Source organism: Silurus meridionalis, chromosome 20, assembly GCF_014805685.1.
Source record: "Silurus meridionalis isolate SWU-2019-XX chromosome 20, ASM1480568v1, whole genome shotgun sequence".
NCBI classification, from domain to species: Eukaryota; Metazoa; Chordata; class Actinopteri; order Siluriformes; family Siluridae; genus Silurus; species Silurus meridionalis.
Window position 1 is genome coordinate 11,837,501 of NC_060903.1, and position 23,872 is coordinate 11,861,372.

A 23,872-nucleotide genomic window follows, 5' to 3' on the forward strand; every position below is an offset into this window, starting at 1 on the left:
GAAGGGAGGGTATAAAGCTCTGCCTCAGAATGTCACAATACATGTTGGAATCCATGTTTACCTTTATGAACTGCAGATCCCCTGTACCAGGAGCACTCATGCAGCCCCAGTCCGTGATTCTACAACCACCATACTTGACTGTAGGCAAGACAAAAATTTCTTGGTACTCCTCATCAGGGCATCACCACACATGCTGGACACCATCTGAGCCAAACGAGTTTATCTTTCTCATCAGACCACAGGACATGGTTCCACAAGAGGCTTCCTTCTGGGATCATGGCCATGCAAACTGACTTGTTGCAGTGTGCGGCGTATGGACCTTCCGCTTCTGCAACTTCTAAAGCAATGCTGGCAGCATGTCTGTATTTTGAAGCCAGCTTCTGCACCTGACGCACAGCATGAGGGCTCAACTTCTTTGGTCGACTCTTGCGAGGCCTGTTACAAGTGGAACCCATCTTGGAAAATCCCTGTGTGACCCTGGCCACTGCAATCTAACTCAGTTTTAGGGTCTTACCAAATACATAATTAGAAGCCTAGGCCATCTTTGTGGAGTGCAACCATTCTATTTCTCAAATCTTCAGAGTTCTTTGACATGAGTTGCCATGTTGCACATCCAGTGGTCAGTATGAGAGAATTGTACTCAAAGCACCAAATTTTAACTGCTCTAAAACAAGATGCACACAATTGTATGGTCCTGTAAAGCAGACAAAAAAATTAGCATGATTAATAGGACATATAGGGCATAGTTAAACAATGTACAGCTGTTATTACTTAGGATGTACTCACTTTATTATACTGATTAAATTAAGTAATCCAAAAACTTGGCACAAAATAAATTGATTAAATAAAATTAAATAAATGAAAATATTTAATTAGTTTATTTCCGATGAGTAGCCACAGTGACACTGACTCTAGTTTCTATGTTTTCAAGTTTGATAGAAATTATAATAATAATGAATGCATTCAAAGTAGGAGGTGGAAACTAAACAAACTTAATATGTTCCTGGGGGGAACATAATACCGAAAAATTTTGAATACGTGTACACCCCTGAGAGAGAGAGAGAGAAAGAGATGTGTGTGTGTGTGTGTGTGGTTCAATGTGAATAAACTCTTAACAGTGAATTTTTACACTTTAGTGTTGTTCTTAATGACACAGGGGCTACGGCTTTGTGAAATTTGGTGATGAAAGTGAGCAGAAGAAAGCCTTGGAGGAGTTTCAGAATGCGACAGGTCTGGGGGGCAAAGCTATCAGAATCAGTATTGCAGTCAACAAAAGGTAAACATGTTTTTGAAAGCAGTGACCTGCCAGTGGTTAGCTTGAACAGCGGTTGCACAAATCCAGTGATCTACATCTAGACTTTAGCAATGAAGTCTAGTTAATACTTACTGGCCTGTTTATACTAGCTTGAGCATTTCTGTTTGTCTGTCTAGATAATAGTGTGTGCTAAAATCTAGGATTGTATTTTTGTAGCAACCTTTTTACTAAAATTATCCTTAAATAACTTTACAGCAACAAATCAAACAACTACCACAACCAGAGTCACAACTATAATAGCAATTACCAGCAGCAGTACTATCAGCAGCCCTACAACAATTACTACCAACATTGGGGTTATGATCAGTACAACAGCTACAACTATGGATATAATCCTTATGCAATGCCCCCTCCTGTTCCTCATGGAATGATGGGACCCCCTCCACCAATGGGAATGCCTCCCGTGCCCCCTGATGTGCAGACAACCACAGAGGTAAGCAGCTGTCTGTCCTCCAAAGCAGGCAATACTATTAGGCAATCATCTCCTCTCTAAATGGAGTTTTGAACTTGAAGGCTTAAAACAGTCTGTAACAAATAGGGATGCAACAACTTAAGTATAATGAGAGTGTCTTGTCTAAGCACAGGCAAATTATTCGTCTTTTTCCTGCTTAAATTAGAAGGGAGTCTTGCTGCAGATAGAAACAATCTTTCTATCTACCCTACTTTACTTTTAATCTTTATTATATATTTTGTAGCAATCCCAAGATGCCACAGAAGAGGTTGAGGAAGAAAATGAAGGTAACTACCCTTTCTTTTGTATGCATGGCATTTATTTTAGTATTTAATTATATAATTGTGTAGATACACAGGTTAAGCACCAGTATGACAAGCTCACAGACTGGCACACTTTCTCAAAGCATAAAGCTGCGGTGCTGTGCTTTTATATACTCTTGGGCAATTTTCTGCTATTGTGTGGCTCAGTAATGACAGACAAAGAATAGTATCATTAAATAATATAATTACCTGCTCTTATTTTGCTGGATGGGGCAATCAGAGGGCAATCAGTCTCATTCAGTTTTGGTGCTAGCCAGGATTTATGCTATACAGTCCTGTACAACATTTGACTTTTTCTCCAACATCATCATTATTTTTTATTTTATTTTATTTTTTTTAAGTGTAAGGGTACATCTAGAGGAGGGGTAAAATCACAAGAAGGACAGGATTTGGCAATGTTGTGCATGGTTGGTTAAATATGTTTGTTTCTTGACATTTTACGTTTTCCTCCAGAGCCAAACCCCCCAGTGAACGTGGAGTCACTGAACAAGCAGTACATGGAGCGCAGTGAGGAGCTGTATGAGTCACTGATGGATTGCTACTGGCAGCCTTTGGATTGCATCACATCTGAAATTTCTTAATAGGACTTGTCCTGTGATTATTCACATCTCTCTTCTGTAAATGTCAATGCCATCTACCAAACTCTTCACCTTTCAAAAAACACACTTGGCCTATTTCATGTGGACACTGCTTTATATTTCTCTGTGGGTTCAGGCTATTGTTTTCCTCATCATTTAAATAAAGATTGTTCTTTTTAGTACACAGATTTCAGTTTTGACCTCGCTGAAATAATGCAAATAAATGTAATCAATTTTGTACAGCATTTACAACATTCTGCGGCTCATACTTTAGAGCAGTAGTCCCCAATCCCCCGGCCATGGGTCAATTGGTACTGGGCCTCAAAGAAAGAATACATGACTTACATTATTTCAGTTTTATTTATTATCTAATTCTGAACGATGTTTTATTTTGGAAAATTCTCTCCGCCACATCTGTCTATGACTCACTCTTGATGCATGTCATGATGCCTCGGTTACGTCTTACCTCCACCCGCTACCTTCTTAAAGGGGCTCCGGCCGCTAACGCATAATACATTACCGCTAAATTCAAACCCCCAAGCGAGCAAAATGAACAAAAAACAAACGGCTTTGGAAAGTTTCTTTACGCAGGGTAAAAGAGCCCGTGAAGAGACAGAAGAAGAGCATACGACTCCAAAGAAAATGTTTAACAGACAATACCAGGAGTCCTACTTGAAATATGGATTTATTGTAACAGGTTGTTCCCACGCACCAAGCCCGCTCTGACCGGCTCTCTAATGAGGCAATGAAGCCTTCAAAACAGCATCGCCACTTGATGACTAAGTATTCTGCATTAAAAGACAAGCCTTTGGAGTATTTTGAAAGAAAGTGTGAACAGGAAGGACAGAAGCAATTACTGACTGCCACCACATAAACAAATTCGAGTATCATTCTTTGTGGCTAACCGTATTGCTATATGATACTATATATGTTAGCGCGATGTTACGAGGAAGCTAAAAATAAAGTTGCATACACAGTGAATTCATGTTTATTAAATTTAGAATATACCAGTTTTTATGACGGTCCTATCATTTTATTTTGTTGTATTTACCCGCCACACATTAAAGGCCGGTCCTTGAAAATATTGTCTGACAATAAACCGGTCTGTGGCACAAAAAATAGTTGTGGACCGCTCCTTTAGGGCACTCATGGTAGTTATAGAAGGTTGTTTCAGCAGGGCTTATTTATTATTTTATACTCTCATATTTTCTGAACAAACACAATTTTCCTATTAACTAGTAAAAAAAAGAAACGCAGTTAAAAAATGTAACGGTTTGTGTAGTACATGGTCATGTGCTTCTGCTAGTGCTTCTAAACTACTAGTAGTTTTTATTCAGTAGCAAGCTTGTGTAATACGGTCTTACATTTAAGGCATTTGGCAGATACCCTTATCCAGAGCAACTTACCGAGCAGGGAAGGGCTCAAGGGCCCAGCAGTGGCAGCGTGGTTGTGGTGGTGGGATTTAAGCTTGTGACCTTCCGATCCAAACCCCAATGCCTTGACCACTGAGCTACCACCCCCAGTCTTCATTTTAAATGCAGGTATACACTTTAGCCTAAAAGTTCTTTCATTTGTTTCTCTAAAGCTATCTAGAACAGCAGCATGGTTCTTTCAGTGAGTCGAGACCCTAATTATTCTGGGCAGTAAATGATCTGAAGTTAAACAGTGACTTAAGAGCTACTTATAGTATCAGTAGTATTATAGTAATTCACAATAAACTTTAAAACCCAAGTCTTTGTTCTAGACCAGTAAAGAGATATGGACAAAGTAAAATCAGTGAAGTGTTTTATAGTAGAAAAATCTACAATATGCTAAACAAATATTACCATTCATAAGAAATTAAAGTGATTCTTAACACAATACAACACATGGCGATTACATTTACAAAAGAAGCAAATGAAAGGGAAAACACTGGAAAGCATCCAATCGTCAATAAATACTTAATACAGTTTATAACATAAATAACTTTTATAACAAATTTTATAGTTGGAGGTTTAACACTGTTAATTACCAGATTGAGATTCTCACATTGCTGGAAACAGGGTACTGATGTGTGAATCACCAGTGACCAGAATATAAGCACAGAGCCTGCCAAGAGGTTAAATATTTTCTCAAATTCAGCAGGGAAAAAAAAGCACAACTATTGTTTTCCTAAAGTTTCTTAAAGGTGGTGATGAGTTTTAAATAAACAACAAAAAAAGGATATAAAATCCATCTGCTGCATAGAACCAGAACTGTGAGCCCAGTGTAGCTGATTCAGAACAGGATAGCTTTCACTGATAGGTGGAAGTTGCTGTGTGTATTAAAAAAAAAAAGGTTTCTATAATGTTTACAGCTGAAACTGAAATCCGTCAGCAGAAAGGAAACTTGCTTTGAGAGGCAAATGTATAAACATGGTCAATACTGAGATTTGCAAACGCAGTTATTCAAGAACTGTCTTTCACATCAGGCACTTGTGAAAGGTGTCCGCTGTGTGATGAGTGAATATGTTTATTAAATCAGAAGTCATTTATCTTTTGCAGGTATTTTAGTATGGAGTCCATGCCCTGTGGGGAGCCCCACACTCTCTTTAGTGCCTCACACTCCCTCTCGTTGGCCTGCTCCAGGGCAGCTCTGTTAACATTCCGCACCAGCGCTTTGGATTCCCGCAGAACCTCCAGGGTTGTCATGGTAGAAAGCAGCATCATGAAAATGAAGTAAAATAAAATACAAAATGAAAAAAATGACTTATGGATGTAGATGTACTCTGAAGGTTAAAACTATTTGTCAGCTTTTAAAAAAAGATACGTGCGAGTGTGTATTAATGCCACTTGTGCATGACTAATGGAATGCATTAAAATAGGAGAAATATATGAACTTGAGAGCATGCAGAATGTCACTGAATAAACAATTATGAAAACAAAACAAAAGGGATGACTTACAACTGAATTACAAGAGACTAGCTCTCTAATGCGTGCCATGACCTCCTGAGCGAAGGTCCCTGGCCAGAGCACCTGGGACACCAGTCCTTTAGCACATGCCTCCTGGGCGGTCAGCTTTCTGCCACTCAGCAACATCTCATTAGCCTGAAAGAGCAAATTATACGTATGTATTTATCTTTTATATGCAACTGAAAAGTAAAATCAAAATGACAATTATTTAATTATTTATCAAGACATCAGGAGTGAGGATGTGAGTGAATACCAGCTACATCCATTACAAATATCTGTACATACTGGTATTTTTACACCACATAATTTATAGTAAGTAAATACATAGATTAAATAACTAACAAAATCGAAAGAGATGTAGAAAAGTTCCAAACCAATTGCAGTTCTTTTATTATACAACATATATAAATAAACATATATGAATTAACTAATCTAACATTGTAAAAATGTCCACACACTCACCGATGCAACACCCATGATGTGAGGGAATGTCACAGAGGAGCATGCATCCGGTGTCTGGCCAAAGATGGCATATGGGGTTTGAAACCAGGCCTTCTCGTTAGCCCAGATAACATCACAAAGTGGCAAGATGGAGGCTCCAAGGCCAACAGCAGGTCCATTTACAGCAGCAATAATTGGTTTCTTGAACTGGATAAATGTGTTTACAAATGCCCTGAAAATAGATCAGACAGACTTGGATTAAATCATGTTGTTTAGCTAATTGCTCAAAGCTTAATATAACTATATTTTGTTCCATTTTATAGAAAATACTGTACATTAAACAGTTTTAAAAATCATATGCATTATATTTGAGGTCAGGAGTCTGTGCAGGACACGAGTTTTTCCACAACAAATTTGACATACTTTATACACTGGATATATTCATGCTGGAACATTTCTATTAAACTATTATCATATTATAGCATACAAAGCCATATAATATAATTATATGCCACTTTATGGCAATAGCTTTAGAAATTTGTTACTTAAGTATATAATAATACACATATACACGTTTGGCTCTTTAGTAAACATTAAAACATTTTATTTTAAGCATCATGATACATTACATCTTTTAAACGTAGACACTGTTGGGTAAACAACACCTTATACAATCTACAGCATGCTTGTTTCTTTTGTTCTTGATACTTTAATAATGACATTTTAACAAGCATTCAAATCTACACAAACTGCATTTTAGAGATGTGAAACATAAGACTGCACTTCTTAATGCCCCTTTTTCTTTAATTGCATGTGTTTCCCCCTTACTCTATATTTTCTTTCTATTGAACTTATTTTGTTTGAGTGTTTCACCAAAAGAATAACTCCTAACAGGTGTTTATGGGACGTGCTGAAAAAAGTGTTTATGGTGGGCAAGTACTACATTTGTGAGCAGAATATTTTAACAGTAATAATTTAGAAAACTGTAGTTGACAATGGTTTTTCCCTCACATACACCAAACTACACTTTGCAGAACACGCTATGTACTGCTAGCTTGTTAGTCATTTAATAGAATATTATTAACTAAGAATATTTCTAGTTGCTTAAAAATGGATATACATAAGAAACTGGGTCAAAGTAAGAAAAGAAGGGTGAAAAATTAACCACTAGCAGAAGTTTATTTGTACTGAATCCTCTTCCTGCATTTACCTGGCAAAAAATAGGTAATTCACATTAATTTCAATGAAAGGCCTTTTTCACCAGAAAGGTTTTATTTGTGTCTTGTGTGACCTTTCCTATTATAGTTGGTTCATGTTAGTTTCAGTGCCAGTGCTGAACCAGGATGCTGAATCTGATGAGACACAATAGTGCACTTTTTTAGGCTTACTGGAGGTGGTAGCACAGTGGTTAAGGCATTGGACACTGGATTCGAAGTTCAAATCGCAGCAACACCAAGCTGCCATTACTGGTCCCTTGAGCTGGGCCCTTTAACCATCAACTGCTCAGTTGTAAGTCATTCCGGATATAGGCATCTACCAAATGCTATATATGTAAATTAGATGCGTCTCCATTGATGTTAAACTGGAAATGTCCTGTTAAAAACAACTTCCAGGGGCATCTAAAAAGTAATCCTGATTTTAAACCTGTTCAAGAAAATGATCAAACAAGTGAGCGCTTGTTGCTGGCTCTGGTTCTATACTCTGACTTTTGGGGAAACCAGACTGATATACAAAGTAATTAATAATAAAAAATTATCATGAAAAAAACCTAAATACAAAATGTACGCTAGAAAACAGACAATAATATTTCTAGAAGTAAGCAAGTATGGTGGTAGTGACTCAACCTTTAAATGCATTTTCAGCACTTGAAAGCTAAGCTGTTCTAAAAACCTATATCTGAAGAGACTTACAAATAGTACTTCTCAGCTGTCAATATGTTATCATGTAGTTTAAAGACTAATTAGACTAAAAGTCTTATCTTAAGACATTTGTCCTCTATTATTCCCCCAATCAAAACACCTCTTGTTCAACAGGTACAAATCCAGTTTTCAGCAAGGTCCTAAACCACCATGTGCTCAAACTGAATTCATTTTTACTGGCATGTAGTTTTACACCTACATTATAAATATAAAACACACTTTAATGTCAAGATAAACAAAAAATACAAACAATTCTGTATTTATATTTTGTGAAAATTGTCATTTATACCTAATGGTTTCAGCCATTTTGATGCTTTCTCTTTTGCGATCATCAGTAAGTCGTCTGATTAAGTAGACAAAATCCAAGCCGAAACAGAACACACTTCCAACTGCGCTCAGTAAGACCAACTTGCTGTCATCTGCTGATGCCGTGGCCATGGCGCTCTGAACTTCCTTCATCACCTGCAGCATTCAGGTGCCAGAAGCTTTATTCACTTGCTACCAAAACATACTACAACCACATTTAACTTAATGACTGCATGTGTGATAGTAATTTGAGGAAATAATAGCAGATAATTAAATATGTAATACATTTATTGCATCTCCAGCTTGTCTGGGGAAATAATAAATACAAATAGTTCCACAGACAACCTGATATGACATTTCTGATGTTCGGCAACTACATGTAGTGTGTTTACACTCACGTCAGGATTTAGTGAATTGTTCTCAGAAGACTTGGTAGAAAACAGAATGTGTGTGAAGCCATCCTGTTTCTTCACAACAATGTCTCTATAACGATAAGCACTCTCCGTCTGACGAACACTAAAGCGCAGGCGTTTGTCGATGGCAGATCGTTCCTCGGGCCTCCGTTTTATTGCACTTGTTACCCCCGAGCAAGCTGCCACTCCTGCTGTGCCATTCTGTACACTGGCTGACCCACTGGCTGACGAGGCCTCCATAATTGTTGAAACACCTTTGACAAATTAGATCAATCTGTAGTAACATGCCAAATAGCTCAACAAAAATGTATACCAGTTACACATACATTTGTTATTTTTATGGTGATGGATGGTTAGATAAAAAAGGGATCAAAAGACATCTGAAGATGGCTAACTGACATATAGGAACAGACATCGATGAATGAGGTTCAAACGTTATTAATACTTAATGGAAAATATTGTTAGACCTGCCAACCTTGAAAGTGAAACAATGCATTGTCCTGCCTAAAAGGAAATGGATGGAAGTAGTTAAAAAAAATCGTATGGTTAAAATGAGAAATTGTTAAAATTTCAAAATTTATTTCAATAAAATTTTATTCAGTCCAATACAGCAGCTCTTAGTGATGGGACTTAAACAAGGCATCATTTGTGCATTTTTTTATGTCTGATATGTGGAATTAATATAAACTATAATAATATAAAATATTATTTTTACAAGAATAAACTCAATATTCAAATGCTCACTAATGGGAGATGAGAAAAGGTTCAGGGATTTCACAAGTGTCAAATTATTAACAGTTCAACAATTGAACAAGAGTTAGTGTGTCAATTTGTCACTTAATATATGGCACGTCTGCACAACGTGTGGGTTAGGGTTGGCAGGTCTGTATTCACCTTGGGAGTAAAATGTATGACTTTTATAGTTAGCAATATAAATAGATAAATAGATTCATACACCGATCAGGCATACTATTATGATCACCTGCCTAATATTGTGTTGGTTCCCCCCCCCTCCTTTTGCTGCCAGAACAGTTCTGACCCGTCGAGCATTAACAGTATCAACTTCTTCAGCAGTTTGAGCTGCAGTAGCTCATATGTTGAATCTGATAACACGGACCAGCCTTCCCTCCCCACATGCATCAATGAACCTTGGCCACCAATGACCCTGTCGCCGCTTCACCACTGTTCCTTTAACCACTTTTACGAGATACTGACCAATGCAGACTGGGAAAAGCCCACAAGAGCTGGAGTTATGGAGATGCTCTGACCCAGTCATCTAGCCATTACAGCTTGGCCCTTGTCAAATTCAAATCCCTATTTTTGCCTATTTTTCCTGCTTACAACACATCAACTTTGAGGACGAAATGTCCACTTGCTGCTTAATATATCCCACCCACTAACAGGTACCATAATAAAGAGAAAATCGGTGTTATTCAGTTTACCGGTCATAATATTATGCCGGGTCGGTGTACGTCACAACAGATAGACATTGAATAATATAGACAAACACATCTTTTACAAGTGACAATGTACCTTTCCCATTCAGTGTGCGGACTGCAGCAGGAGTGATAGGAACTTGAGGTGGAGGCAGAGCTGCCTGTGTTCTGGGTCGTGTGCCCATGCGTGCCCGCTCCTGTCCTGGCACAAGGACATGTCCGGCAGACTTCTCCTGCACAGCCACCTCAGGGGGTACAGAATCGGGCTCCTCTCCGCCCTGTTCCAGACTATGTGCTGCCTCACTGGGAGACTGCTCTGAGTCAGCACGACTGTTCATCGGGCTTTTTGGCACTAAGATTTTGATTCCAGATTTCACAAGGTCCATACTACAGCGTAAAGTGCTGGAGGCAGGAGTGGATATAAAAGGCTGCTGTTGTGTGTCTGCTTTAGTGTCCATGTCCCTGTTATCCAGTGTGTTCTGTGGAGAGTGTAGTTGCTTTGTAACACTGGTGGAAGGCATGCTCAGAGCAGATGGGCTGCTGTTAGGTGGTTGAGGCCTGTTCATCTGCTTGCGAGCATTGTTGTTGTTGGAGTTACAACCCATGGCTGTGCTGGGTGACCTGCGTGTAGAGCGCACATTGGGGGTGTCGCCCTGTCTCTCACTGTGCTGCCGATTAAACTCATTTATAAACTCCGTGCAGCTGGTTAGATTTGCCTCAGGCTCCCAAGTGTCTCCTTCAAAACTATAACCCCTCCAGCGAACCAAGTACTCCATTTTCCCTTTCTTGTTTTTACGTTTACCAACAATTCTCTCAACCTAGACAGCATGAAAAAGAGAGGACAAAATGTATTTTTAAATGTTTCTCCTAGAACAAAACTGAAAAAAAAGAAAAAAATAAACAGAAAGCTAATAGTGGATGCATCATCAGACAAATCACAGATGTGCCTTGAATTGCAGAGTACTAAATTATTTAAAAAATTACTTTCAGGCGTAAGCATATAAGAAAAATAAGAATATAAAAAAATTTCCTTAGTAACAGTGTTTGAAAACACATACATAAATATATGCTCTATGCATATATACTTTTAAAAAACAATTTATTTATTAAAGAGCAATACTAAATATAGAAGAGAAAATAAGACGGGTAAAATTAACAAGCATTGTTTCCTTTTTAGAAAAAAATTACATTTATTGCTGAAATTGCATACAAGAATATCTGTGAAAACTAAACCCACTTAGTGCATTTAATTGCCATATAAAATCAAAATGCAAGTTTGTAAATAAAATAAAAAATAAAAATAAAATCAGATTACGCCGATAATAATAATAATTAAAAAAAGGAAATGCACTGTACAGTGTTTTCTTTATATGTTTTAGTCAAAAATGATCCCAAACTGAAAACTGTCTTTGGTCTGAATCTATGGAAGCCCATTTCTGCCACGAGGCGCCTCTGCTTCATCTGTCTTGTTCCTTTAGAGCTGATTGTTAAAGTTATCTCCAGGGATCGGAGGCCTAGTTTGATACTATGCGATTTTAGTGATTGTAGGCACTCACATTTTCAATGTGTAAAGCTTTCTGTAACTACAGAGTGAGTGACGCTGCCTGATTGGCAAGAGAAAAAAATAAAGTCAGAATTCTGAAAACTTTTTTTTTTTTTATGTGGTGGAAACAGGCTTCTAGGGCTGGGCGATATTACCTAAAAAAAAAAAAAATTCCCGATTTTTTTCACAAAAAATCCAATTTGCGATTTAAATCGATTTTTTCCCCCTGCTTAAAATCAAAGAAAATGTTCAAAAAAAGTTTGAACTTTATTAAATAAAGTTTATTTACCTTTCTGGGATTATAACCCACTTTGGGTTAAAGTGCAATCAAAAACAACAAGCCAAAAATACAAGATGGCGGCCCTGCCATTGTAAATTGTGAAAATAGAACGTAACATAACCTACAAAGAAAAATGTTTTATGAGTGTTTAAATGTGGAACATGATTGAAAATGCACCTGAGGTTTTGAGTGATTTTGCCTTTACTTCTCTCCAAAACTCCACAGTAAAATGAGATAAAATTTAAGAGAGTAATAGACAGGGACACTAAAAATAAGTAGTATTTGAAATATTGAGCAAACCTATAAAGAAAAATGTTGTATGAGTGTTTGAATGTGGAACATGGTTAAAAATGCAGTGATGCTTGGAGTGATTTTGCCTTTACTTTTCTCCAAAACTCCACAGTAAAATTAGTTTAAATTTGTGAAACAAAGTGCGGCTGCTTAACCGTGTATTTTCAAGATGCGGCTGCTTAACCGCAGTCTTGTGCTGCCGCTGTCTAGTTTATTTCGTAGGGCCCTACATCTCTCCCACTCGACAGCATGCCTCTGTTTGAGGTGCTGCAGTAAATTGGTGGTACGGCTACCTTTGCTTGCAACAGCCTTTAAACACAGTTTTCAGCGAGCTGTTGTGTGTGCTGCGTCTGATGCAGCAAAACCGAACCAATTCCAAATTACAGATGACACTGTGCCTTTCTTGGGAACGAGCTCTTCTCTGCTCGCTGCCATGTTGTTTGTGTATCTTTATGGCAAATGCACGGGGGAAGGGCTGAGTTCGTTCGAAACTATGGAAGCCCAGAGGGGAGCGTCGGCGGACATTAAAGGGGAAACCGATTTTTATAAAAACAGATCGATGTGAACTACACATTCGAGTTAACCGATAAAATCGATTTATCGCCCAGCCCTACAGGCTTCTATGTAAATCTTCTCTTTGCCTCTTGCTGTTTCCTCCCAATTTCTTTATTTTTTCATTCTGCAGCATGTGTTAACCTGTTTAGAGCATGCGTGTAGTTAAATGAACTAAACAAAGCAATTATTTGCCTCAATGATTTTTTGTATTCTGAATTACTCATCGTTTCAGCCCTATTTTAAACACTGTACAGTGCATCCAGAAAGTATTCACAGCACTTCACTTTTTTCACATTTTATGTTACAGCTTTATTCCAAAATGGATTAAACTCATTATATTCCTCAAAATAAAATAAAAGATTCACAAGTATTCACAGACTTTGCTCAATACTCAATAGGTTGGATGGGGAGCATCGGTGCACAGACATTTTCCAATCTCTCAGAGATGTTAATTCGGGTTCAAGTCTGGGCTCTGGCTGGGCCACTCAACAACATTAACAGAGTTGTCCCGCAGCCACTCCTTTGTTATCTTTGCTGGGTGCTTAGGGTTGTTGTCCTGTTGGAAGATGAACCTTCACCCCAGTCTGAGGTCGCCCTGAAACAGTTTTTTTTTTTTTTTATCAAGGATGTCTCTCACTAGTCTTCTAGATCCTGCTGCTGAAAAACTGGTATTGGCTGGGTGATGCACGGTGCCTGGTTTCCTCCAGACAGTATAATTGGCATTCAGGCTAAAGAGGTCAATCTTTGTTTCTCATGGTCAGAGTCTCTTTCGGGTACCTTTTTGCAAACTCCAGATGGGCTGTCGTGCCTTTTGCTGAGAAGTGGCTTCCATCTGGCCACTCTACCATACAGGTTTGGTTCTTGGAGTGCTGCAGACATGGTGGTTGTTCTGGAAGCTTCTACTCTCTCTACAGAGGAATGCTGGCGCTCTTTCAGAGTGACCATGAGTTTCTTGGTCACTTCTCTGACTAAGGTCCTTCTCCCCCGATCTCAGTTTGGCTGGCGGCGAGCTCTAGAAAGAGTCCTGGTGGGTCCAAACTTTACAGATGATGGAGGCCACTGTGCTCATTGGTAGCATCAATGCTGCAAAATCTTTCTGTACCCTTCCCCAGATCTATGCCTCGATACAATCCTGTTTTGGAGATCTACAGACAATACAGGTGAAATCTAATCAAGTTGTAGAAACATCTCAAGGATGATAAGTAGAAACAGGACGCACTAGAGCTCAATTTTGAGTGTAAAGGCAAAGGTTGTGAATACTAAATGTACGTGTGATTTTTTATTTTGCAAAGATTTCAAACAAACTTCTTTCACATTGTCATTATTGGGTACTGTTTGTAGAATTTTGAGGAAAATATTGAATTTAATCCATTTTGGTATAAGGCGGTAACGTAACAAAATGAGGAAAAAGTGAAGCCCTGTAAACACTTTCTAGATGCACTGAACATTAATATTGAAGACATACAAATCATGAAAGAACATGTATGGAATTATGTAGTAAACAAAAAAATTGTTAAATAACCCAAAATATAATCTATATTTTTTTTTAGTCTTTAAAGTAGCCACCTTTTGCTTTGATGACAGCTTTGCACACTCTTAGCATTCTCTCAGTTAGCCTTGTCAGAATCAAGATAGATAGCTAGATAGCTAGATAGCCAGAGGTATTTGTCATTGCATAGTACAGGTAAACAGCAAGTAAATGCAGTTTACCATCTACTACTACTACTTCTTTCAGGCTTCTCCCATTAGGGGTCACCCACAGCAGATCATCAGTCTCCATACCCCCCTGTCCTCTACATCTGCCTCCTTCAACCCAACTACCAGCATGTCTTCCCTCACCACATCCATATACCTCCTCCTTGGCCTTACTCTTTTCTTCCTTCCTGGTGGCTCCATCCTCAGCATTCTTCAAGCGATATACCCAAAGTCCCTCCTCTGCACATGTCCAAACCATCTCAATCTCGTCTCCCTTACCTTGTTTACAAAACGTCAGTTTAGCATCATGAGACTCAGTCACATGACAGGAGACACAGTCTCCCCTCCCTGAACAGTGGAGGTTAAAATATAATGTCGGTCACATGAACCCCAAAAAGCATTCATTCAAACTGGCAGATTCTGAGGCTGGTAATTCTAATAAACTTATCCTTTACAACAGCGGTCCCCAACCTTTTTTGCGCCACAAACCGGTTTAATGTTAGACAATATTTTCACGGACTGGCCTTAAAGGTGTTGGCTGATAAACACAACAAAATAAAATGATACGACCAGTATAAAAACTGGTTATTTCTAAATATGATAATAAACGTGAATCCACCGTGTTGTTTTTTGTTCATTTTGCTAGCTTAGGGGTTTCAATTTAGCGGTAATGTATTATGTGTTACCGGCCGGAGCAGCCCCTTTAAGAAGGTAGCGGATGTAGGTAAGACATTTGACCGAGGCATCTTGACATGCATCAAGAGTGAGTCATAGACAGATGTGGCGTAGAGAATCCGGTAATTTTCCAAAATAATACTGTTCAGAATCAGATAATAAATAAAACGTAAATAATGTAAGTTATGTATTCTCTCTGTGCGTCCCGGTACTACGTGGCCCGGGGATTGGGGACCACTGTTTTACAGCAAAGGTAGCTTGTGGTCTTCCTTTCCTGGGATGGTCCTCATGAGAGCCTGTGTCATCATAGCTTTTGATGGTTTTGGGGGAAACACTAAAAATTTCGAGATTTTTTTAGATTGACCGACCTTAATTTCTTAAAGTAATGATGGATTGTTTTTCTCTTTACTTAACCGAGTATTTCTTACCATAATATGGAACAGTAGTGATAGTGGCAATAATAGGGCTATTGACTCTGTACTCACACTTTCCTCTGCACAAGACTGTGAAACTGTGAATGGAATACCATTCCACGGGACTACCTCGTCAATCTGATGATAGAATGCAATGAGCGGGACTTCCGCGTTATTACTTGTAATATTTTCAGAATACACCCTATTTTATTAGCAAATCGAACTTGTTGCATCAAATTTTTGTTTTTGCTGGTCTACGCCTCTGGAATTTTTACTTGCAATAAGCAAGTCTACAAAGACAGGCAGAAAACAACAGACTCAAGATCATCATGATCGGGCCTGTAAAGAAAGCAGTTAAATGGCAGATAACGAATCCACAACTTTGCAGCTTACAGCTAAAGCCCTAGTTAAGAAGCTTGGAAAATTCTAAAAAGACATGACTGTGGAATCCGTTGCACTTCTAAATAGTTCCCTGGAACCAATTAGGTTTTCAACTGAATCGTTTGTTTAACAGCACAGGCAGCTACGATCAACGAGTTGGAAACGGATCTCTCAGAACACAGTGACCAAATACTCAGCTCGAGCATGATGGAAAGCTCCTTCAGTCCAAACTGACGAGCACTGAAAAAGAAAACACGGCTCTTAAGGATAATATAGAAGATTTTATATCTCGTTCGAAGCGGCAAAATATACGGTTTACCGGAGGACATTGAAAAAAAGATCGCAAGAGTGTTCGTAACTAATGGTTTCTGAGCTTCTTGACGACTGCGCAGCAGAACCACCTGAGCTGGATCATGCCCACCGCAGTCTCCGATCTAAACCTCGCGCAGGTGAACCTCCACGGCCGCTGATAATCAGATTTCACTGATACATCATTAGGGAAACTGTCATTAGAAGGACATTTCCTATAACAGCCACAAGATCAAGATGTACGAGGACTTTAGCATAGCACTGGCAAGGAAAGGAGCGAATTTTAATAAGATCAAGAGCCTGCTTTACAAGCAAGGAGTACGATTTGGAATGTCATACCCGGCTTGCCTCCGAGTGAGCTGTAACGGATCTTCAGCTCTCTTGAGGCAGCGAAGTCGTTTTACCAGCAGAACTTTCCTAACTAACTCTGAGATAGGGCTGGGCGATAAATCGATTTTATCGATTAACTTGAATGTGTAGTTCACATCGATCTGTTTTAATAAAACTCGGTTTTCTCTTTAATGTCCGCGGATGCTCCCCGCTGGGCTTCCATAGTTTTGAACAAACTCAGCCCTCCCCCCTCCCATTTGCCATAGAGATACACAAACAACATGGCAGCGAGCAGAGTAGAACTCGTTCCCAAGAAAGGCACAGTGTCATCTGTAATTGGTTCGGTTTTGCTGCATCAGACGCAGCACACACAACACCTCGCTGCAAACTGTGTTTGAAGGCTGTTGCAAGCAAAGGTAGCCATACCACCAATTTACTGCAGCACCTCAAACAGAGGCATGCTGTCGAGTGGGAGAGACGTAGGGCCCTACGACATGAACAAGACAGCTGCAGCACAAGACTGCGGTTAAGCAGCCGCATCTTGAAAATACACGGTTAAGCAGCCGCATTTTTCTTTATAGGTTTGCTCAATCTTTCAAATACTTCTTATTTTTAGTGTCCCTGTCTATTACTCTGTTAAATTTTATCTCATTTTACTGTGGGGTTTTGGAGAAAAGTAAAGGCAAAATCACTTGAAACCTCAGGTGCATTTTCAATCATGTTCCATATTTAAACACTCACTAAACATTTTTTCTTTGTAGGTTTGCTCATTTTATATTATGTTACGTTCTATTTTCACAATTTACAATGGCAGGGCCGCCATCTTGTATTTTTGGCTTGTTGTTTCTGATTGCACTTTAACCCAAAGTGGGTTATAATCCCAGAAGGGTAAATAAACTTTATTTAATAAAGTTAAAACTTTTTTTTTACATTTTCTTTGTCATATGCAGATTGATTTTAAGCAGGGGGGAAAAAAATCGATTTAAATCGTTTTAAATTTTTTGTGAAAAAATCTGGGATTTTGGGCCATATCGCCCAGCCCTACTCTGAGACTAATGGACTAAGGTGCATTTCCATAAGGAGTGGGTGATTTCTGTAGGTTTAAGCTGTGGTAAATAACTTTAAGACAGTTCTAAGTTCCCACTCTATCTTAGTGAAATTGCACACAAGGAATATTAGTCTGCAACATCTCTACTATATATACAGGTTACGTGTTGCACATTAATGAAATTATTTGGGTAACAGACATAAACGGCATGCTTTTTTGCCCTTGATTTCGGCGCCTTCCTGAGGTGGAACTTTTGTATAACGTGTTCAATCTAATATTACCTTTCTATTTGCTTGTTTCATAAATTTTTTTCCTATTGTTTATTTAAAGTTAGTTTTAAGCTGGGTGTAGATTTAAGTTATAGGAGTTAACGATTTTACGTGGGTAATCGGTGGTGTGAACGTATATTCTGGTCTCTCGTTACGTTTAGAAATACGAGCTTCAGAGTTGTATTTGTCGCAGTCAGTGGCCTAGATGAACCTCTTAGCTTGGGGAACATTTCGATCATGAAAAATAACAATGCTCCTTTCCATTATGGCTTCCCTGACAAATTCTTTAAAAAGTTTTCTGTTCTGCTATCCCTATGTTATTAGAGCTTTACAATCACTCCCTTGACCAAGGTTTTTTTATCACCATCTCTGAACCAAGCTTTGATCTCATTAATATAAATGAAAGACAAGGACCCTAAACTTTGCGGCAGCTACAGGCCAGTTAACCTAATCAATAACGATGTTAAAGTACTAAGTTTTAGCCAAACGTTTAGAGAATCATCTTTCATTGATCATATCAGATGATCAAACTGGCTTTATACTGGGCCATTAGTTATCGTCCAATATACTTAGACTTTTGAATGTAATCTTTAGTCCATCCATCAAGGCCAGAAATAGCTCTCTCTCGATGCAGAGAAAATCTCTTTCGTTGTGGAGAAAGCTTTTGACCGAGTGGAGTGGAATTATTTATTCATGGTTTTACAAAGATACGGATCCAGATTCATCTCATGGATTTGTTTAAAATATCCAACTCCCTCAGCTTGTGTGAAAACTCTTAAACCTCCTCTTGTTTTTCACTTTCTCGTGGCACCTGTCAAGGCTTTCCACTCTCACCTTTACTTTTTGCTTCGGCTATAGAGCCTCTTTCTATAGCCTTAAAATCGTCTTTAGTATTTACAGGAAATTCGTAGAGGAGGAAGGGAACACCACGTCTTACTATATGCAGACGATCTAATGCTATATGTGTCAGATCCTCTTAAGTGTATGGATAGTATAATGAATCTATTGAATGAGTATGAATTTATTTCAGGATACAGGTTAAAACTTGATAAAGTGTTTCCCCATAAATGGATTGGCAAAACAAATTCCCCCGGATATGCTCCCCTTTCCTGTCTTTTGCTGATTTTCGGCATTTGGGGGTTCATATATCAAATTCATTCGTCACTGCATAAAGAACATTTTACAAAAATTAGTAGACCGTATTAAAGTAGATCCTCAGCATTGGAATAAATTTCCATTATCTTTAGTTTTCAGGATTGAATATCCTACCACGTATGCTTTTTCTGTTTTAAACTGTTCACATTTTTCCTCCAAATCCTTTTTAATAAAATTTGATGCCATTATATCCTCATATGTCTGGGCTGGGAAACCCCCACAAGTAACATGGTAAATTTTCTAGAACTAAACGGGATGGGGGTCTTGCCTTTTCAAATTTCCTTTTCTATTACTGGGTAGTTAATATCCAGAAAATATATTTATGTTGTAATTCCTCTGATATTAATTCTTCGATTAAATGATCGAAGCTAACTCCTGCACATGATCCTCTTTATCTGCATTAGTTTTCGACCTTAATTTGCGACCCCCCCTGTAAATACACCACTAATCCAATTGTACTTTCCTCACTTAAAATCTGGAAACAGTTCCGACATCACTTTAGATTAAAAACAGTGTCCACTTACGGACCTATTTGTGGCAATCATCTTTTTGGGACTTCTACTCTGGATTCAACTTTTGCTCAGCTCAGGGCGAGGGGCATGTTACTATTTCATGATTCATTTCTGGATCACACGTGTGTGTCATTCAAAAATTTGTTGAGTAGATTCAGTGTCTCCAAATCTAATTTATTCCGTTACTTTCAGCTACGCAATTTTGCTGAAGCATATTTTGTATTTGGTCTGTATTTGTGCCCATTTGAGTCTTATACATTTTAAAATTGTTTAAAGAATCCATTTCACCAAAGCAAAATTTTAAAAACTTTCTTTAACAAAAGATGGCAGGTGTAATAGATGTTTGTTGTCCCGGGCAGATCACACTCATACATTTTACACCTGTCCAAAACTGAATTCTTTCTGGTCTTCTTTCTTTGACACATTGTCAAAAACTCTTAATGTCTCTGTGAAACCCTGCCAATAATTGCAATTTTTGGAGTATCTCCCGTTGATGGTTTATATAATAAGCACCATGCCAATTTTATTGCTTTTGCCTCACTGATAGCCAAAAGACGAATACTGCTTTCACTTTTTCTTGGTTAAAGGACCTGATGTCTTTTCTACATTTGGAACATTTTCTACATTTATTTTTCTTTATCCATTTTAGTTTTTGTGGGACAATTTGGGTTTGGTAGGGATTAAGAGGATGTTCTGGTTATTTACATAACTTTATTCATTATTATAGATGCATGTATGAGAAAATAACAGGTTGTGTTTCACATATACTATGTATATTTAGTTTTTTCAAGAACATATATATATATATATAAAATGCAATGAGTATGGACAGCTAAATGTAGCTGTTTTGGATAAGCTTAATAAAAATATATAATCTGGGTAGTTTAAGAATTTTTTGTTCACTACATAATTCCAGATGTGTTCTCTAATAGTCTGGATTTCTTTAGTATTATTGTCCTATCTTGAAAATAAGAAAAATAAATAAAAAACACAAAGAGAAGGGGGCATCCAAACTTGACTTTTACTATACTTCGTATTACAAGGCCACATATCTGTGCTTTTTGCTACTGCTGTATAAATAAATATTCATCACCATAAATAAGGACATTATTGAATTATTAAAATATTATTTAAAATCATTTTTATTAAACTATCCCACAATGTCTCGAAGTTCACAGGAAGAACTTGCTTATTTTATAATTCTACAGCTGTCTTGCTTGTGCTACTTACACTGTACTTTAAAAATAAGAATTTTACTCAAAGTTGGCAACAGCTAAAATTGTGATAGGATGCTGTCTTAAAATCTTAGTAGCAATATTCCTTCTTACTCTAAATACATCAGTCACAAGTCAAACAGTAAACAGGTAGAGGGAAACTGTCTTACCAAAATATGAAAAAGATCAGATTGAAGTACCCACATGTTACATATAAATATATGCTAAATATGTTACTGCAAATCATGATTATGTTGGTGGCATTTAATGTTCTCATTGAAAGTATTTCTGTAGTATGTCATTTCCAGTGTACTCAGCATGAGTGGCTTTGTATGAAAGTACTTCGACTTAATTAGTGCTTAATTCGTCAATTCTATGAATGATGGAATAATACATGTATTATGCATATGGTATATATACACAATATGGTAAATGAAAAATAGGAAGCTTGTACATCTCTGCAAGATAAAATAGCCATTGTAAAATCTAGCACTGTAGTTTTCAATTAATCAATCTATTATACAGTACTTTGATCATATCTCATGTAAAACCTTCAACACAGGATGAAAACTAGCACAGAACAAATTTCACAATGTCTCATCAAACCATTTCTGTCTTCGTAAGACCTCTCTCCAGCCACCAATCGGTATTCACCTGGCACATAGCACAGAAGATACACACTGCATGTCATTAGCTTCTGAGAGGATTATAGGCTAGTGTGTCTGTGTGCCACATTTACCCACAATCCCCCTCTCTGCACCACAACACATTATAAGCTGTAGTGTTCTTTTAAACGAGACTTTTAAACGAGACTTTTAAACGAGACGCTTTAAATAATGGACATGCTAACCCTAACCCTTTACCATGTTTTGACAATAGTGTACAGCATACTTTGTCAGCAGAGATATAAAATACCATGATGTTACTGAGCATGTTGCAGCTTAAGGCAAGAAAGTGACATAAGCTACATAGTGACTGACAGAAGTGATCAGGACAATACAGTCAATAATAATAAGACATAATACTATCTACTACTATCATAATACGACTAAAGTTTCAGGACTGATCAAACTTTGATCTTCTTGATAAACAATGTAAGCACCGATGTGCACAACAGAACATCAATTAAGAAGTATAATTTAAAAAGAAATTAAATTAATAAATAATTCAATAAATGTAACCCAGTATCACTAACACCACATACTTAGTCACAGTTCTTTGAAATAAGATGTGGTTTTCTTTTTTTCTTTTAGTTAAGCATGAGAAGAATCACTTAAATAAAGTTGTCTTTTCCTATAAAAAATAATAAAATCACCAAGGTCTCTTATAACCAAAATATCTAGTGGATGTAGTCATTCTTTTGTTTGTTATATACTCTTTTGTCTTCAAATATATTTAGAGAACAGCCCAAATGAGGACCCGACATCATTGTTCTACCCAAAAACCTATAATAATCAAAGACAAAAAAAATGTGTATAAAGAATTATAGTTCTTATCGAGTTTGCAGGAAACACTCAGCCCTACAAACACTTTTTTACAAACCACTAACATACATTAACTACGACATTAATATTATATATACACGTAATAAAAAGTAGGAGAGCCATCCTGGTCATATAAAAAAAAAAGAAAAAAAGAGGGAAGTAGACGGATAGAAGAAAGATACTCGATCACTGGGGAATCTTCCACATGTTAAGTGCTGTATCTTTATTATTCCAACACATTTCTGACATGTACAAGTTTTCACTCATGAAAGGGGGAAAAATGTTAAGACTTAAGCGCATGTTTCATGTCAGGCACATCTCCATCAAGTACAACAAGACCACCAACAATAAAAAAAATATATAACAGGTACTCAGGAAGCAACGTGTAGGCGCTACGAAACAACTAGCTAGTGGGCTAACAATCCACCCGAACACTGCAGGACATATCTATCGTCTGTGATCCAAGAAGCTTCTAAACTCAAACTAAGTGTCAGTGTCGAGCGTGATCGCGATACTAAAGGTAGTATTGTTCGTAAGAATTGTCTGTTATTTGAGGAGGACTTACCTCATACAGCTCCTCTGTGGCCATCATGGCCTGGTGATACTCGATGCTGGAGTAATCCGACTGGAAGCCTTTCTCCAGTTCAATTCTCTTTCTGGCCTTGTTCTTTCCAACTTTTCTCGCGGGACCGTCTTTACTACACGCCAGCGCGGCTTCTCATGAAACACCATACGAAAAGATCTGCTCCAGGTTAATAATAACAAACTTAAAAAACTGAGTGTTTCTAAACTTCGGAAGCTCTGCTGTACAAGACAACGCTTCGGAATCAAAGTGGCGAGGTCACGTGGTCATGACGTCTCTACGTTTGGTCAACTGTCGCTTTACTTAATAGCCAATCAATGTATTCTGGTTACTACAGTAAACACATTTTCTTTTAAATATTTAGATTTGGACATTAATGGTTTTTTTTAATGAACGTGTAAAGCTGCCAAAACCATAGCTAGGATTTGGCTTGTAGCTGGGACGCTGTGAATGAGTTTTATTTCTTTAACATTTTACTGTTCTCAAAAAACAATATTTAATAATGGGATTTTATTTTAATTTAAAAAAAAAATAATTGTCGTTTGCTAACATAATCAAAAATAAATGACTGACAAGAGACGGTGGCAAAAGAAATATTTTCAGATACGTTCAAAAATCAGCCCAAATGAATATAACATTGTTTTTTCAAAAAACTAAAACAAAAAACAACAAGAAAATTCAGTAAAAGCTATAATAATTAAAACAAAAAATGTATGTATAATGAAATATATTTCATAGTGAGTTCACAGGAAACATCAAGACCTATGAACAACCTCTACAATACACCTCAACAAACCTAAAACGTGTATTGGAATATAAATAAGTACAATATTAATATTACATATACATTTGATAGATAGATAGATAGATAGATAGATAGATAGATAGATAGATAGATAGATAGATAGATAGATAGATAGATAGATAGATAGATATTATACTGGTGAGATTATCAATAATGTTGCATTGTGGCCAAAAAAAATCTTCTCTACATTCAATAAGTTCTAACTCACTATATATATT

General features: G+C 37.5%; 2 protein-coding genes across 2 annotated transcripts in view; one reads left to right on the forward strand and one right to left on the reverse strand.

The window, feature by feature from the left end:
• Positions 1-2,849, forward strand: part of trnau1apb (tRNA selenocysteine 1 associated protein 1b) — an 8,329-nt gene extending 5,480 nt beyond the window's left edge. The window contains exons 6-9 of the mRNA XM_046876588.1: positions 1,157-1,276; positions 1,511-1,748; positions 2,011-2,053; positions 2,543-2,849. Coding sequence (XP_046732544.1) covers positions 1,157-1,276; positions 1,511-1,748; positions 2,011-2,053; positions 2,543-2,670 — 529 coding nt within the window. The 3' untranslated portion in view covers positions 2,671-2,849. The remainder of the gene's footprint in view (positions 1-1,156; positions 1,277-1,510; positions 1,749-2,010; positions 2,054-2,542) is intronic.
• Positions 2,850-4,435: 1,586 nt separating this feature from the next.
• cdyl (chromodomain protein, Y-like) lies at positions 4,436-23,123 on the reverse strand. Its single transcript, XM_046876587.1, has 7 exons — positions 22,832-23,123; positions 10,210-10,930; positions 8,662-8,930; positions 8,247-8,419; positions 6,060-6,270; positions 5,589-5,732; positions 4,436-5,321 (listed from the first exon to the last, which is right to left on the reverse strand). The coding sequence occupies exons 1-7, from the start codon at positions 22,856-22,858 to the stop codon at positions 5,166-5,168; spliced, it is 1,701 nt and encodes a 566-aa protein (XP_046732543.1). The 5' UTR covers positions 22,859-23,123; the 3' UTR covers positions 4,436-5,165.
• Positions 23,124-23,872: the final 749 nt, after the last annotated feature.

Excerpts from the sequence above, each read along its gene's own strand:
- cdyl (XM_046876587.1), bottom strand. The coding sequence starts at position 22,858 with ATGATGGCCACAGAGGAGCTGTATGAG. Across the intron at positions 8,420-8,661 it reads ACAATTCACTAAATCCTGAC|GTGATGAAGGAAGTTCAGAG; the intron begins GTGAGTGTAAAC and ends TGAATGCTGCAG. Across the intron at positions 5,733-6,059 it reads ACATCATGGGTGTTGCATCG|GCTAATGAGATGTTGCTGAG; the intron begins GTGAGTGTGTGG and ends TTGCTCTTTCAG.